Below are 18,425 nucleotides of genomic sequence, written 5' to 3'. Positions count from 1 at the left end.
GAGCTCAAATAATCAAATTTGTGAAAGAGTAAGTCATGCAATTCAAAGTAGTGTGACAGTGGAAGCAGTTTGAGTTTTGTTAATTGTTCTTCGTAGCTTTTGGAATTTTTGCTTAGTAGCCATGACGTAGAGCAAATCACAAAAACCGAAGCGAAGTTTAAGTCGAGCAGTCTAAACGCAGAAGAAAGCAATAATTTTGCACAAAAAACATTACAACAATAACTACAAATTTAGTTTGAGAGCATCGATTAATTACAATCTGCTCGCCAAAATTCCGGAAAGCAGCCACCAATGATTCACATCACAATTGAGATTAAATGCAGAGGAAAAAACTGTTGGCAATACAAAAAAATTTTACGATATTTTGATTGGATTTCGTTGTTAGCCATGCTCTTGTTTCTTAATGAGAGGATGAACACAAAGCTAATCCAAGCCAAAACTTTAATTTAAAATTAAATGTCAAAAAATAACATGGCAAGACTAAATTATAGTTTCTACGAAATTCGCATATTACGCAAACCTAGCGACCGCAAAATTCAATAGGATAACGGAACCGTTTAATAGGCTGAAAAATTGCTAGTCTTTATAAATCAATTACAAGCAGAACTTAATCTCAGGCACGATACAAGTGTCATTACAACCTTAAAAAGACCAATTCTGCTTCCTGCTTCCATGGAATAAAGTCAAATTACAATTGCACAATTTTGAGCATTAGAGAAAAATTATTAACCAAATTAAATTAGAAAAGCAAAATCTCTGCGATAAAATTATATGAATCAAACTGATTCTATGAATTTGTGGAGTCATGGTTTGTGGAGCCAGTATTTGTTGACACGTCGATATGCTCCATCAAGCAGGTAGCAGCTATTAATGGACGAAAAACGCCGAACCACTTGCTACATGTTTTCATTTAAATTTTAGTAGAACACTGTTAACAATTGAGCTCAAATAATAAAAAATGTCAAAGGGAGAGCAAATCACCAAAAACCGAAGCGAAGAAAATCAATCGAGCAATCTAGTCGAAAAAACAAAAATTTTTGCACACAAAATAAATATTACAATCAGAACTACAAATTTAGTCTGAGAGAACCAATTAATTAAAACATACTCGACCAAATTCCGGGAATTCCTAAAATTAGCGATAATGAATTTATCCCGTTTCTCTTCTTGCTTTCCTTTTATAGAAATCCGTTCATTTTTTATTGAGTTGCTGAGCTACTGCTGTTTAAAAGCGCTTTCAGCAAAGTGCGCAAATAATGAAATTAGCCGAGAAAACTCTACACATCAGCAAGCTTTCGGTGACAAAACCATAAGTTCGACCTAGACTGGATTATATATGGATTGGGAACGCTTTAGAAAAAATTTGATTGGGAACGCGATCGAAAATGGAAAAACACTAAAAATCAAAGAAAAAACCACGTCTAAAGAAAAACCACTAACGAGAAAGCGAATTTTCGCTCAAACTCTACTTGAAAATTGAAGTGGTAAAATCAAACCGCAAAACTCTTAGCTTTTTCGCTCCACTTCCTGTTTCGGCGTGACCAAAATCACAATTCAATTTGACTGCAAAATCATTTAATTGTTTAGAAAAGAACTGCAAAATATTGGCAAAACTTTTCTCGATTTTTCGCCAGAATTGTCAGCGAGAACACTTCTAAAACAAGAAAGCTATCATCAATCTGTAACTAATGCTCTGATCAAAGGACCCGCTAAAATTCCAAATGAATCAAATGAAAAATGTGAAAACAACCTCCACCCGCAAAAAAAACTTTCCGTTAAGCACAAAACTCACTTTAATTACCAATAACAAATCACTATCAAAAACCAAGAACTTTAACTATAACCAATTCAAACCTCTAAACCAAAAAAAATGTAAATTAAAAAAACTGCTTGAAGAAGCCAGCCACGAATGGGCAAAAAATTCGCTCGCTTACAGAAAAAGACATACCTATCGCTTTCACTCTACTCTCCAAATTCGTTCAGCACTCAAACTCGTCCTCCAAATTTTTTACGCGTTTTTTACTCAATACCCGCAGCAATTCCGAAAATGGCTCAAAGTGTCGTATCTTTCAGAACTTCAAAATACTGAAACCACTCTCAAAAAGGAGCTACCTCAAGCAGATGAATTCAAAATAGCTGCAAAACCTAACTGAAGTAAGAAAAAAGACAAATTCAATTATTTCCTGATAAAATAGAAGTACGGATAAAAATATAAGCTTCCTTTACTCAAACTGAAATCATTAAAATGCTCACGCAACAAAAGAAAAGCCTGGTCGGACTCAGAAACATGTCTAATTTTGAAAAAAAAACTGAACAACTGCACTAAGCTGAAAGTGACTAATTCTCTGACTTGAAATGACTGAAATGACTTATTCTCTATTTTGAGTCAATTTCGCAACAACTATTTTGCGCAAAACTGTAATCAACTAGAAGCAAAAAAACTCGTGACTGAAGTAAAGAATACTGAAGCAATAAGCACGTTTCCAATTCCGCAAGGCTGCAATGAAAACAATGGAAAGAAAAATTGCAAAATATGGCCTGAAATTCTACCAAATAGCAGAAAACCACGGAAAATTAGCGGAGAAAATTCTCCAAAAATTTCAAACACTATTAACCAAAAAAAAACTGCTTGAAAAAACCGCACTTGTATAGAAAATTTTAGTCGCTGGAAGAAAATTTCTTCACTTATCAATAGTTTGCTCTTGAATTTGAAGAATACAAGGCCTTTCAGTTTGAATTTTCAAAAATACAAGGCCTTTCAGCTCCACTATGCATTTTTGTTCAACACTCAAATCACTATTTTCCAGGCACTTCACTTCCGCTTTCAAAATTCACTCCAAATATTTAGAAAACAGACATTCTCTAATAATCGTCAATTCACAAAAAGAGTGTCTCAATACAATTCGAACTTATTGAATAGTGAAAGGGCTGCATTAATAACCGGCTCACAACATGAGAGCGGCTATTAAACATAACTGACTGATGTCGGACTTTGATGTGAGACAGAAGTCGACCAAAGGAGTTCCTAGCAGTAGCCAGATTAATCTGAGAGAGGGTACCTCCAATTTGAAAGCTAACGTCAAGAACAAATGACGACTGCATGAACAAAACCGAAGCTTAACGCAAAAATTAAATCGACGCTTAACTTCTCTCGTTTCGAAAAACGCATTAAATTTGCACCTCAAAAAAGAAAAACAAGAGAACTAAATAATTTACATTAAGCACTAACTCAACTATGATCGCCTCAGTTTAATAATGTATGTCCACTTAATAAAAAAGTCCATCTCTCCTCAAGCTGCGTGAAGTAAGTCACGAATGATAAAACTAGTAAAAAAAATGACCTATAACAACAAAGTTATCAATGCTAGACATCAAGCAGGACGCATTTTACTCTTCTCAGCGCTAACAGTCTGCTAAAAATGGCAATCCAGTTTCGGAAGCCTGGTAAAATGACCAAGAATCAGCAAGAAACAATAAAAAGGACTACATGTAGAAGATAAACTTCCGAAAAATTGCACTCGAACGACAAGCGGTGTAAGAATTTGCATTTAACTAGCTAATCGAGAGGGTAGTCTCAGAGCGGTCGTATAAAAGCAGAAAAAGAGTAAGAAAAGAGGGTGTCAAAAATGGGGTCATCTGCAATATTAGCTTGAGGACTACAGCAATTGCTTCAAACTTTTTTCGAGGGCAAATACAATTTGAACTTAAAACTGTCTAAGGGAAACAAAACTTTATTATCATTACCATATACATTAACTCGCTGGAGCATACAATTAGAAACTAACGGCGCTCACTAATATCCAATGTAGAATTACAGAAGTCTTTAACAGACACACTTCAACTAAAAATTAAAAACAACAAAATCAACAACAGCAGAATCAGTACTTCACTTAACCCTTCTGATTTTAGTAAAGATAAAGTACTTAACTACTATTTGGATGAAGAAACAGTAACTCCCAATGAACTTTTGCCTGAAAAGCAGTAGGACCACTATAGAAGCGACAAACAACTCGAACGGAACATTTGCAAGGCTACTAATGAGGCTCAAAACAGAGAAAGACAAGCAGAGGATAATGAGCCAAGATTCCTCACATTATCGAAAATACATCGCGCAATACCCCATCGCGCAAGAAACAGTAACTCCCAATGAACTTTTGCCTGAAAAGCAGTAGGACCACTATAGAAGCGACAAACAACTCGAACGGAACATTTGCAAGGCTACTAATGAGGCTCAAAACAGAGAAAGACAAGCAGAGGATAATGAGCCAAGATTCCTCAGATTATCGAAAATACATCGCGCAATACCCCTCAAAGAATCCGCCATATAGATCAAAGTTGCACGAAAAAGACCCTCAAAAACGTTCAAGAAAAACCTGGACCGTCTTTATGAGGTGTTAGCCCCAAGTTCAATGGTGCAAAAGCTCTACCAATACGTATGTGATACGCGAACCGGGGAAACCCGATGTAACAATTAGGAATAACGACATCGCAAATTTCGAGAACCGAGACGAACGAAAGCACAACTAAAAGACTATCGGCAGAAAAGTCTCCTGACTCTTAGAGAAGACAACTGAATAATAAATAGCCAGCTATGTAAAAGATTTCACCAGAATCCAAAAAGAGACCGCAAGATGAAGGATAGAAAAAGCGACCACGCGAGTAGCGTATCATCGAACAAATCAATTAATTCACGCGCAATGTGAGTGCGCACTCCTGAAGAATCTGCAAATCTTGCCCCTCAAACGCATGAACCAATTGAAATACCATCTACTTCAATTGAACAATCAGAGACCACAGCTCCACCAGCTACCTCCTCGCAGGAATTCCAAAATCCTACCACATCGGCAACCTGGGAAGCTCTACAGCAAATCCATCTAATATCTGGTGAACGATCCAGAAAGAGCGCCAAATATTACGGATTCGACCAAAACGAGTCATCTGGAGAGTCCACCAATTCATGCCCACCCAATTGGTTGCATCCCAAGCGGAAAAGATGCAGGTGATATTTAATCTTTCCAGCCATCAATTATCCAGTTGATTGTAGATACCGCGGCTCATTTATTTTGCTAAATATCTTTAGCTATCATAACCAGAAAATATATTTTTAGTTCCTACAAAACCGGTGAATAAATAAAAATAAGTTATCAATATTGTTATTTAATGACTACATTAAGTTATGACTACATTTGTCAGAAAGGAGGATTATCGTATATATCGTACACGATAATTCTTATATTAAATCTAGTGCAGTAAACTCTAATATGATGTACTTATTTGAAGGTCAGTTATTCAGAAACCATGTCTAGTTCATTTGCACCCAAATTCAACTTGTCTTTTTCACCCATATGTCTGCTGTTCATAGTCCCGCATTGGGAATCATTATTTGTGCATGAATTTCAGTATCTACAGGAATTCATTCTCCCGCTATTGCAGCTCGTGCACAGTTGCCACATTCTAATTCAAAAATTCTACAAGGCGTCTCCATTCTCAAGTTTAGCAGACAAGATTTAGTTAGAAAATTTGCCTAGCAAATCACTTCTAAAATCTGTAAAGCGAATACGCCAAGCGAAACAGCGATCAAAGAAGGTGTAGGCAGTCTAAATATCAAGTGCACAATTCTGATTATGTACGACACAGTTGAAACATTGATCAGCTAAGTCAGAAGCGAAGTGTGAAAACCGTGACTTATGTAAAACGAAAAACGTGATCAAAAAGTGAAGCGAAATAAAAAAGGAGAGCGCCTAAAAAAATTGCCGTTGAGAGGCTAACGGCGGCTCGCATGGTGTATTGGGGTGGATAAAGACATATTGCAAAAAAAAACATTTAAATTCCTCCATTTTTGAAAGTTCAAAACGAAATTGAAAAGAATAAGTAGGAAAAATAAATAAAGTTCTTTATTCAGCATTCGGAACTGAGAAAAAAACAGATAGCAATCCTCCCATACTGATAAAAAGAAATAAAGAAATGAAAAAAAATCAAACATTTGTAACATTTAAATCAACTTCAAAAAAAAATTTTTAATGAAAACATTTTCGCTGTATTATAAAAACTCAATACTAAACCCATTCTCGATTACTTAGAAAACGAAACAAAACTGCAATGCACGAAGGTGCGAAAAAGTCCTACAAAACCAAAATACAAACAAAAACTGAGAAAAATTAAACAAAAATAGCCAAAATCGGAGTAGCAATTTCAACAAAAACTTTCCGCGCCATTTCAACAAAAACCCACATTACAAACAAAAATGCGCAATGGGACTGAAAAAAGGATGAAACATACCCGGCACATTGCCCGAAAATAGCCGCCGTTGATTCCCATAACTCTATTGGGATTGAAAGTAAAGAAAATATCAACAAAAACTGATTTTTGTATAAAACATTTTAAGTGCGATTTATTTTGATGTCATTTCGTAATTGAACATACTCCTGTCTCTCAGTGAGAGGCTACAGGGTCTAGTATCAATACCAATAAGCATTAAAGATAGTAAATAAAACTTATGAGAACAAACGTCAAGTACCGGGCATCTAAAAATGGGCTTTATGGGTTTATCCCGTTTCTATTTCTGACTTTGATTTTTTAATACTGACTCACTTCATTTTGAATTGCTTTGCTGAGCAGCTGCTGTTTAAAAGGACTTTTAGCAGAATGACAGAAGAGTGAAACTAGCCTAGAGAAGTCAAAAAGATTTTACGCAAAATGTCGAAAAAGCGGCAAAATGGGTAAAGACAAAAAATTTTACGCAAAATGTCGAAAAAGCGGCAAAATGGGTAAAGACAAAAAAAGTTCGTTGAAGTAAAAAACAAACCAAAATAGGAGCGCTATAGTAGCCGGCTGAGAAGATGAGGACGGCTATTAAAAACGATTATCTATATGCTACATTCTGTCAAAAAACACTTTTCAAAGTCGAAAAGTCAATCACTGAACGCAGCACAGGATTTAAAAAACGTCTCTCGCCAAGACACCTCTCTCACTTTCGCTTTTAGGTCAAAATGCCGCATGAACAAAACTACTTTCTGTGAAAAAAGAATGATAGAAAACCAATTCTCCTCTTCGAATCGTAAAAACCAAGAGCATCGCAATATAGCTCCACTCAGCTTACAGATTGGCATCTATAGAAACACACAAGCAATAAATGACATCAAGCACGACGCTTGCCCTCTGCTCAGCGGTGACTGTCACGTAGAAATTAAGTTCCACTTGAGCTGCGGCTGCCAGTAAATTATCCTCAAGAAACAGCAAGACACAATAAAATGGACCACAAAGTGATACCAACAATAAACGACTGCCCTTTCAAGAAATTGCTTTCAAACAAGCAACGCAAGGGTTTACTTGTAGCTAACTTATCCATAGAGAGGATAACCTCAGAGCGGGCGTATCAAAGCATGAATGGGTAAAAAGTGAGGTGGTATTATTAATGGGCCCCAAAAATGGCCCTTCAAACTATGAACAAGTGCAATAAGTGCTACAGGAGTGAGTAATTGCTTCAACTTTCGACCGAGAGCACGTACAATGAAAGATTTAACAATAGAAACCAAAAACTTGCATAAACAATTAAAATAGCACAATTAGCGTCGTTATTACTTATTCTTGATTAATTCTAAAAAAACTGTTGAACAGTTGCCACACATTAATTGGATACATCTGTGGATTTAATTAGCAATTAATCGAGCTACCTCTAATGCCCAATGTAAATACACGTCAACTAAATATTAGGACACAAGAAAAATGGGTTGCAAAAAAGGGGCGCAGGTTGCACAGAACAGAGCGTGGAGTAAAAGAGGGGAGCTCAAAGAGGGGGAGGGGCGGAGGAGTAAGTTAGGCTACTAGCTTTGCATTGTAATTAGGCTATTCAGCTTAGCAAACCTTCGTATGGTTCAACGTAGAAGAGATCAACGGTTGAAGTTATATTTCCGCCAGATTGTACAATGTCTGCAAGCGTGAACGGGATGCTCTCCTCCTTCTTTCTCTGTTCTTCTCTATTGTTCGGATCTGAATTGCTATTACGACCATCCGCTCCCGCTTCACTGGCGCCATGGTCCTTCGAAGTATAATTATAAAGCGGCTTTTCGTCAATGGAGACCAGAATCACGCCAGGTTTTAGAAATTCCGGAATGATCTGATTTCCACCTGGATTGTCGATGCGTCTGAAACGGTAGTTCTTTTTACTGTAATGTACAGACTTCTCTGTGCCCTGTTAAACATTTGCCTATTGAGTCAGAAAATGACAGTATCAGTTTGCGGTTATTTTCATTGATAAAATAGAATACGGAAAACCAGAGATTCTATCAACAAAAGACCTGAATAGCTGACAGAATGCCTAACACTTGCTTTGGTTGATTATTTGAACACCTTGAAAAATGCTCTCTCTCCTCCGACTGCTGGGTTTGAAGATGTTTGCACAAAACCAAACTTTTTACAATTTAGATAAAAATGAGAAAAAAACGAATATTGACTTTCACAGTTGTTATTTTCTCCCCAATCCAAAACCAAAGCATAAAATTGCTAACCAAAAAACAATCAGAATTCTGATTTCTAAGTCTATTCTTATTTTAAAACTCAATCAAAAAACATAGCCGGAAGAATTCCCGAAACGACTAGAAGAAAACAAAGAACCAGCCAATCAGAAATCTAGTACCTTTATTAACTACTCTCAAGAAAATATAATTGAAGTACAAAGTTCTTAAAAAGAAATTGAACTAAAAACCTAAAAACAAAGACGGCAGATTGCCGGCAAATAGCCGCGATAGACGCTTGTGTCTGTCCGGGCGACTAAAATCACTAAAGGGGCGTCAAAGGACGTCATTATGCGTCACTATAATCACTAATAAAATCTAGAGTGAAAAAAATGACACCAGGGCTGTAGCCTAGATCAATATTTCTTCATGGGTGCAAAAACAGCCGACCACGCCGTGATTCGAACCATGGACCTCCCGCTCCCTCGCCAGAAGCACTGCCGACTCAGCTATCAGTCCCTGCTTGTTACTATGCTTCAATCGTTTTATTTTAGCAAGTTTTACATCGGAGTGAGAACAAAAGAGATCACTCAAAAATGAAGCACGAGAACAAAAGAGATCACTCAAAAATGAAGCACGATCACTCAAAAAGTCAATTGAGAATTCAAAGAATGTTCCAGAAGGAAAGCGCAAAAATGCCAAGCGAAAAATTTGCATAAAAGACAAACACGTTTACAGTAATTGCTATGAACTTCGTTCAAGAGCAATTATTAAGATATACAGATTTACCACCAGTCCTTTAAGGAACCACTAGATTTTTTGCATTAGAATCGAAGTGTCAATTTTATGTGACACATACGCTCTATAAAGAAAAGCCCAAATAGAGCTTTTTCAAAATTATTTGAAATCAAAAACTCTAATACTCAAAAAATTAGTGCATATACGTTTGGCACTACTAAGATGCACACCATTGATTTTCAAAAGTAAATTTTCAAAAGTTTCAAATTTAAATATAAAATTAAATTTTCAAAATTTAACTAGTAAATTTTCGAAAGTTTAAACTTCATTAAGTGAGGTCATTTTTTTAATTCAAACAAGTCACGCAATTGACCTGAAAGCAATTAACGAATGACGTCACGCCAAGCAGTAGAAGTCAACGAAATTGAAAAAGTCAATGATCTTAAGAATCATCTATGGAGATGACGAATTAGAAAAACGTGATGTCCCCAATATTAACCGCTATCTTATCGCTGAAATTTTTTACATTACAATGTCACTAAGTCAAATGAAAAATCATTAGAGCAAATAATAGTTTTAAAGTGGTCGCAAAACAGGAAAGCCATTATAGGCTAAAAAGCGTGTGTAAAATGACAGAAAATATGGAAAAAACGCAAAAAACTAGAAAACACGCAGAAAGCTGCAAAAAATTAGGAAAGAACATTTGAAAATTCACTCCAGTAAAAGTGATTAAGATTTAAAAAAGGACTTCTCCAATACTCCTCTTCGATCAATATAGCATTCTAATTATTACTTTGGGTGACCTCTAATCAATTTCACGTCTTCAATTTTCAATTTATATTTAAAAAAAGTACAGAAGTCATTTTCTTGAGTGAGTTAAGTCATTTACGGTAAAAAATTTATCACACCTGAAAACTTTTAAAAAGATGAAAACATTTCATTTGTTTTACAAAGATAAGGCCCATTAATCAACCGACTGTTTCTTACTATTTAAGACCAATAGAACACTAAAAAAATATTCAAAAGGCTTTAAAAACAAGAGAAATAGTTCGAAATAATCAAAAACAGATTAAAACAGACAAAATCAGACAGCCAGAAAAGAAGACAAAACATGCCGAAATTTGACTTACTTTAAAAAACTTTCTATAAATGATTAACTTATCATTGCTAGCAATTGAAATAAAAGATAATCAAAGCAACTGTTGACCCTGACTGTAACCAAAACTCCAGGTTAACTGAAAACTTGAAGACAAACGTAAAAAATGTCTAGAATGGAAAATATGTGAAAAATAGCTCAAAATTGCACCTTCAAAATTGTTAAATGCTTTCCCAAAGGAACAATTTGTAGTTAATATCAGTGTAAAAACCATTTAGACTCACAAATAATAGTTTTAACCACAAAACTGCTTTGAAAAAGCCGTAAATGAACAAGGAATTCTACTCACTCAGCGACGATTTTTCACGAACTTTTCTCGCTCATTTTTAGAATAATGCATGAACGGAAACTTCTTTTTCTCTTCTTGTGTTCAGCAGGTTGAACTAACACTTCAACGTTCTGCATAGACTTAACAGAGATTTGAAAACGGAAACCAATGCGTCTAAATGCTTATTATGGTGCAATTAATATTATCAATTGTACTAAACCAATATCAGAAACAAACAGTTAAAATCATCACCAAACATTAATTTGCTACATTTAATGCACATAATTAGCGATTAATTGCGATCGCTAATGCCAAGTGCAAAAATACAGAAGTCTGCGATAAATAAGTACCAACTCAGAACTAGAAAACTTGGTTTTGCATTCGGGGGGATTGAACAGAGCGCTGAGTAGGATCTCGAAACAGGGTGGGTGGTGCGCGCAAGCGAGGTTAGAGGTGAAATGAGACGTTGGCTCGGGGGAGGGTTTTAGTGGGATGGAAGGGTGGCTTTTCATAAAGTTTTTGTCTTTTCATTGAAATTAGGTTATTCAGCTCATCAAATCATGAAATATTTCGTCCTAGAAATGGTCAAATACTCTCGCAAAGGCAAAAAATACCTTTTAATTTATGTGAGAATATCCATCCATTTGGGCTGAGCAATTTAAGTTTTATTAAAAAAGCTGCCTTGAAGATGCCGCATCAAACAAGAAATTCTACTCGCTTCGCGAAAACTTTTTCAGCTTACTGTTATTGCTCCTTCTTAATACTCCACTTTCTCGCTTTATTTTTGTTCAGCAGGTTGACCTAAACACTTTACGTGCGGCACTGGCTTCTCCATTCTGTTTCAGAGATACTAAACCGATTAAAATAATAACAGCGTCGGACGAATTGCTCTCAAACCGGCGAGCGGTCGGATTCGGTGGGGGGTGGGTCAATGAATGAGGAGGGGTGTGGATTAGGTTGAAGTGCTGGCCGTAATCGGCAGGCGTACGATGATGAACGGATGGTATTGATTACGGTGGGTGAGTGGCTGGGTGGACAAACTCTAAGATAAAACATAACCGACTAACGTCGGGCGAATTGCTCTTAGCGACCGCCGAGCGGTTGGCTTCGTCAGTAGCTAGCCACGGGGGGGGGGGGGGCTGATGGAGGCGGGGCAACAGTGGGGGGGTGTATTTTTCAATCTCTAAGAACCGCCCTTCACACCATAAGTCTCAAAAACAGTTTCTGTGAATCGCATACTTAGACTAGTGAGATGAAAAGCTCTAAGAGTCCTTTAATGCCCGCTGGGCGCTACCTGTTTATCCCCTTTTTGAAGACGAAAAGTCAAGTGGGTCAGACGAAAAATCGGTCAAGCGAAAAACCGCATGAAAAAGACCAACAGGACTAATATAATTGCTACAAACTTTGTTTGAGACCAATTAAAAACGCCCTTCACACCACGAATTTATATCTCCTAAAACAGTTCTGGTAATCGCATAGTTAAGAAACTAGTAAGACGATACCTGTACCTCCTGACGTTACCTGTTTATCTCATTTTTGAGGACAGAAAGACAAAAGAGTCTGAAGAGAAATCAGTAAAGCGAAAAATTGCAATAAAAACACTCCGTGACTATTCTAATTGCTGACTTCTTTCGAGAGCTTGCTGACTTCTTTCGAGAGCAATTAATCTCCATAACTCCTCATCGAGCGGCAAAAACCAGAAGGAGACCAAAAGTAGCCTCTTTCTTGCTTCACGGCTATTAATATTTTCATAGGTGTCAACCAAACATAATCTTGAATACCCACTCGAAAGAATGCTTAACAATTTTTCTCGAAAATAAAAAGATTTTTTGAATATTTTACACCGAAAACGGTAATAATTAATTTTCACACAGTGTATACAACAGTTTCCACTGCTAGGTAGAAAAGATAAGAAAAACACATATTTAGATTGAAAAAACAAACATGAGAACTTAATTTTTAGCACAAGCTTCAAAAATGACATTTATTTTCTGTAACCTAATTTTTATTATTCAACTTTTAAAACCTAAATTTCCAAAAACCAGAAGGAGACCGAAAGTAGCCTCTTTCTTGCTTCACGGCTATTAATATTTTCATAGGTGTCAACCAAACATAATCTTGAATACCCACTCGAAAGAATGCTTAACAATTTTTCTCGAAAATAAAAAGATTTTTTGAATATTTTACACCGAAAACGGTAATAATTAATTTTCACACAGTGTATACAACAGTTTCCACTGCTAGGTAGAAAAGATAAGAAAAACACATATTTAGATTGAAAAAACAAACATGAGAACTTAATTTTTAGCACAAGCTTCAAAAATGACATTTTCTGTAACCTAATTTTTATTATTCAACTTTTAAAACCTAAATTTCCTAATTCAATGTATTAAGGAACTTGTTTCATCGCGTTACCAAATTTGCTATTGCGATACTTTCATGCAGACAATTGTAATTTGTATCCAGCAATTTTTAACCAAGGTGAGTCCACTATTTTGTAACAAATGTTCGAAACTTAATTCAATTGAATCAGTTATCACATCAAAACCAGGCTCAAAAACAAATAAAACACCAATTAGCTACGTTTAACTAATGGTATTAACATATTTACCATCGAAAAAAGAAGATAGCAACTTACTGAATAACGGTGCAGGATGCGTTCTCAGCACAGTGTCTTACGATCTTCTCGATACAGTATATTAAAGGAAGCAGAGCTCGGTCGACAGCGGCCTTTTCAATTTCAGACCATTTTGTTTTACGCGATTGAAAAAATGGTGGCACAGAGGAGATTGACTCACGAATGTTCGGCTGTCTAATGCGACCTCTGGATGAGCCGTTACTCTGGGACAAGGAAGTATCAGCCTAAACACACTTTACATAAACTATCATTATAGAAATATGTGACTACTGTCCAATATGCAATGGTAAAGAGTCAACTCCCATGAGCTAGGACAATAGATAGAAAGCAATAGATCGAAAATCAAAATATTCAAATTACATATTGGCCAATCAGATTTAAGCACTCACTGACAATGCACCGTTAACATATTCAGTCGTGATATTATGTTTAGTTTTCACAGATTTATATCAAGTTCAACGGGCTGCCCATCTACTGCCCTTTCGATCTATTGGAGGCAATAGTGGGGGTGGGGGTCAACAGGGGGGGGGGGGGTGTTCTCAACCTCTAAGAACCGCCCTTCACACCATAAGTATAAGTCTCCAAAACAGTTTGAGCTGAAAGGCTCTAAGAGCACTTAATGCCCGCTGGGCGCTACCTGTTTATCCCGTTTTTGAGGACGAAAAGTCAAAAGCGTCAGACGAAAAATCGGTGAAGCCAAAAATCGCATAAAAAAGACCGACAGGACTAATGTAATTGCTAAACTTCGTTTGAGAGCAATTAAACAGCATCCTTTTGCACTACAAAAATTATCGTAAAAATCAGTGTTGCCCTCCAAATCCTTCTCTAAGAGAGACAGCATAATCTATTTGAGCTGGCTTTATCAATAAAAATTAGATTTTTTGCAAGATACAGTTTAGCAATATAGCTGCAAAGCTCTCGGCAAGAAAATAAGAATCTAAAATCAAATTATAACGAGGAGGCTTGGTAATGTGCTTTTGAACATAATGTTCCGACCTTGCTCATCCTCAAGAAAAAATGCTCAAAATCGGTGCTTAAGCCATTACATAAACTATAAATCCTCAAAAATTACTTATGTATAATTGGTCCAGCGTTCAACGACAATGGAACCTGGTTTCAGTACAATAATTTTGCAAGACACAAAAAAATTAAATTTATACGAGCAATTTTTCCAAAATCACAATTTTCATGAATGCTATTGGAACCAAAGGCAAAATTATTAAATTAATCTGAAAACGGCTACTTAGTTGAAAAGATGAATTTAATTAACTAAAAGTCGACAACAAGACAAGTTGACAAAAATAATATTAGGGAGTCAAAATTCAAAAAGTTACTCATATTTTGTAACAGAAAGATATTCCAAGTCATAAAAACCAAAATCTATGGTTATTCACGGACCGGAATCGTCGGAAAAACTTCTTCGCTAACATCCCTAGGAACCTATTGAGACCTGTAAATAGCTTCAATATATCAAACGAATACGAAAAGAAAGACAAATGTAGTAATAAAAAAATTCAACCAAACCTTGCTAGAAAACCGTGTCGAAGCCATCAAAAATCATAATTTAATCATTAGAAGCATTAAATATCTTCAATTATACACTTTCAACGCCATTACTGTGACATGCGACCAGCCATTAAATGTGACCAGGGACGAAAAACTTGAAAAACAAAAATAGGACACCCAAAGGCAAAAAAACATTTGTACGTTGTAACGCAGTAACAAATAAAATTTAATTCACTGGAAAGAAGATACGACCTCTCACTTGAGTACAAGCTACAATTTGAGAGGGTGAAAAGTAGCAAACGCCCCAAAACCCACTAATTTTTTTTAAAAAAAAAAACAAGTACTGCTGAAAGACAAAAACGATTTTTATAAAAATTTTTATAAAAACCAGCAAATAGATTTAGTTGTAGCTTCTTAGGACTCCAACTGGACATTTCATTAGTGTGACTAACTCATAATACTAAAAAACAGCAAACTATCGACACCTCCAACTATCAAGAACAAGTTGAAGGCACAAAACAAACACAGGGTTGAAGCCATAAAAACCACGAGCTTTAATAACTGCATATAAAATGTGTTCATTGGGACTCATTTGCACGTAAAAGTCATCCGTCAAAAACTGATGACCAATAATTCGAAATCATTCCAGTCTAATAAGAACTTGGCGATTAACATGAAAGAAACAAAAAACGCAGAATACATTTAAGAAAAAGAACGCTCTATACAATTCAAATTTTTAATTTTAAAAAACCCACGATTGGACTGAAACCATTCTTGATATTGCTGCAGATCCTTCATACAAAAGTAATTGTTCCAAGTGTAAGCGAAATATACTTTGACAAAAAAGTCATATCAAAAACAAAAAGAAGTTTTGGATAGTTATCGAGCTAAATTAGAAAACAACTGGCAATTGTTAAATCCGGAACACTCATAGCTAGTGGAAGTAAAAACTGCCCTGCCTGACGTTTGAGAAGATTGTGTGAGCAATTTTTAGTTTTATACATTTGGCTTATTTTTAAAGTCTGATATTGAAGCATATTTGCTGCATTTTCGACGAAAAACTGAAGAATTTAAGGAAAACTTATCAAAAATAATAGTCAAAATGATTCGGATGAAAGTTCAGCAATACTATGCTCTGTCTTCAAAACTGAAACCATTAACACTCTAGTTAACTACTAACAAATTTTAAGCCAGAATTGAAAAAAAAAACGTGGTAAATGTGAATAAAAACAACTAAATTAGGCAATGTCCGCAAAACTTTAAAACTCGATAATTCCGTGGAACACACAAAGATTTTTAAAAAATATTTTCAATTCTATATTTTACGCTGGACAGTCTACCACATGACGCCACTCATGAATATATCGATCGGCAAAAATTGACTAATTAAAAAACCACATTTGAGTATATAGTTCCTCACCCACCAAGGTGGGTCGCAACAATAATCATTTACCTGTCGATATAGATGCGCTAGTTCAAAAAAGATTATGGTTTAGAACATTTTTGATCTGATTTGTTGCGGGTGCAACCAAAGAGTCTTTTCAACAGTTTTCAAAGAATCATTTAATAAATGCAACGTTATTTTGATTTCTTAAATTTGCGGTAGGGGCAGGCGAATGGAAAGAATAAGTCCATAACATTAAGACTAAATGGTAGATCATTTTGCCTAAGTAAGCAGCAAACAATTATGAAACATAAACCGACAAATGTCGGAAGAATTGCTCTTGAACGACAGGCGAGGCAATTTAATTCATGGTCTTTAGTATAGATGAATTTTTCTTTATGGGTGAAAAACCTCGCCCCCACCGGGATTCTAACCACTGACCTCCCGCTCCATGTCAACCCGCACTAACCACTGCGCTACGAGTCACTTTATCTACCTATGCTGCAACTGATTTTATATTAACAACAAGCTTTACTTCGGAGCACTAGAAATCACTCAAAAATGATGAACGAAAGCGTGAAAAAGTCATTTAGAAGTCAAAGAATATGCTAGAAGAAAAGCGCAAAATCGTCAAGCAAAAAATTTGCATTAAGAGACATAGCCGCTAGAATACCGGAAACGACTCGAATTGTCGTGCATTATAATCTCTAACCTAACCTTACCGAAATCAGAACATCAAAATAGACAAGAGAAAAAAAAACAAAAGTAGCCCAACAAACCACATTAAAGTCTTTTAAAAATGCCGACAATGTTTTAGGTGCGGTGGAGCTAGAAGGGGTGGGCGGGTAGATAGGTTGGGGAGGTGGGTGGAGCTGGGGTAGTTGGGGGGGGGGGGTAGTTAGGTGAAGGGAGGGGGGTAGGGGGGGGGGGGGAGGTTGGGGCGGGGAGGGGGGGGGGGGGTAGATAGGCGGTGGGGGGGGGTTTGTGCAGTGTAGTTTAGAAAATTAGGGGTGACTTATATAGGAACAAAACATCTCAAAATGACCTCTTCACCTTGAACATTACCAGCAGTTCCTAATCACTATACATTACAAACGAAGCTACTGTTAAAGTCCAATGTTCGAAAACATAAGTCAACAATCAAAAACGGAGGTAAATGCTCGAACAGAAAGAAGTCAAAATACAAGTCATGAACAAACTTGCTTTCTGCTAAAAAAAAATCTGTATAATCTCAAAACTCCTCTTCGAGTCGTAAAAGACACATGCGTTTACAACTGCGTTCAAGAACAATTAATAACAACATAGCTGGCAGATTGCCAGAAAATAGCCGCAATAGATTCGTAGATCGGCAGTCTAAAAAACCAGTAAAAAAGACAGACCAAAAAATTCGTCTTTTCATTGAAGGCTGATCCGTTATATTTTGATTAAAAATCTGTATAAGTTATTGCTGCCTCTATTAGCTGATCTCAAATAAACTTCATTTAGAGTGACACACCCCCATTTGACCTTATCTCTTTGAATTAAAGTAAATAAAGTCAATTTCAAAGTGAGGAAGTCATTTTTGAGAGTGAGGTAAGTCAAGTTTGACCAAAAAATTTAATCACGCGCATGAACAAAAAAACTCGCTCCACTAAGAGCGGAAAATGACGTCACACATGCAATTCAGTTGAAATTGCATGAACGAATGAACACTGAAGTGGCTGTGACGTCATATGGTCGTAACAAAAATCATGACGTCGAAATAAAAAAAACATAGCAGGACAAGTCCTGACGTACAATTCAAAGAATTTTCATTGACTAAACAGAAAACTAGACTTAGAACGGACTATGAATGGATTGGAAAAACCATTTAGAAAAAAATCCTATCCAAAAAATCGAAAAAACAGTAAAAATCAAAGTGAAATTGCCGCATGTGAACAAAAAATCACTACCGATAAAGCGAATTTTTGTTCAAACACCGTTTTCTCATTCTACTTTAAAATTAGAGCGAAAAAATTTCACGCCGCAAAACCACTCGCTTTTTCGCTCCATTTCCTGTTTCGGCGTGACCAAAATCACTACTCCAATTTGACTTCAAAAATCATGAAAATGTGTGAACAGATCTTAAAAAAAAAACATAGCCGGAAGAATTCCGGAAACGACTCAAAGGAAAAAACGAACGCCCCTAACAAACATAAAACTTAGTCTACTGATTGACCACAATAACTAACATAATGCTTATCCTATTGAATAACACTTGTCACTTCAAAACAAAAAAACAGAAGAACAATGAAAAAATAACT

The 18,425-nt window shown here is 36.1% G+C and overlaps 2 protein-coding genes across 2 annotated transcripts in view; both read right to left on the bottom strand.

Moving 5' to 3' along the window:
• Positions 1-18,425, bottom strand: part of LOC142349643 (voltage-dependent calcium channel subunit alpha-2/delta-1-like) — a 261,704-nt gene that overhangs the window by 152,301 nt on the left and 90,978 nt on the right. The gene's annotated exons all lie outside the window — the stretch shown is intronic.
• The window catches only part of LOC142349655 (uncharacterized), an 85,820-nt gene that overhangs the window by 57,646 nt on the left and 9,749 nt on the right, over positions 1-18,425 (bottom strand). Inside the window, exons 2-3 of the mRNA XM_075401372.1 lie at positions 13,254-13,477; positions 7,864-8,144 (exon numbers count right to left, since the gene is read on the bottom strand). Coding sequence (XP_075257487.1) covers positions 7,864-8,144; positions 13,254-13,477 — 505 coding nt within the window. The remainder of the gene's footprint in view (positions 1-7,863; positions 8,145-13,253; positions 13,478-18,425) is intronic.

This window comes from Convolutriloba macropyga, chromosome 11 (assembly GCF_964194025.1).
Source record: "Convolutriloba macropyga chromosome 11, txConMacr16.3, whole genome shotgun sequence".
Lineage (NCBI taxonomy): Eukaryota > Metazoa > Xenacoelomorpha > Acoela > Convolutidae > Convolutriloba > Convolutriloba macropyga.
The sequence above is the reverse complement of the archived record's forward strand: the minus strand, read 5'-3'. Positions and strand labels throughout refer to the sequence as shown.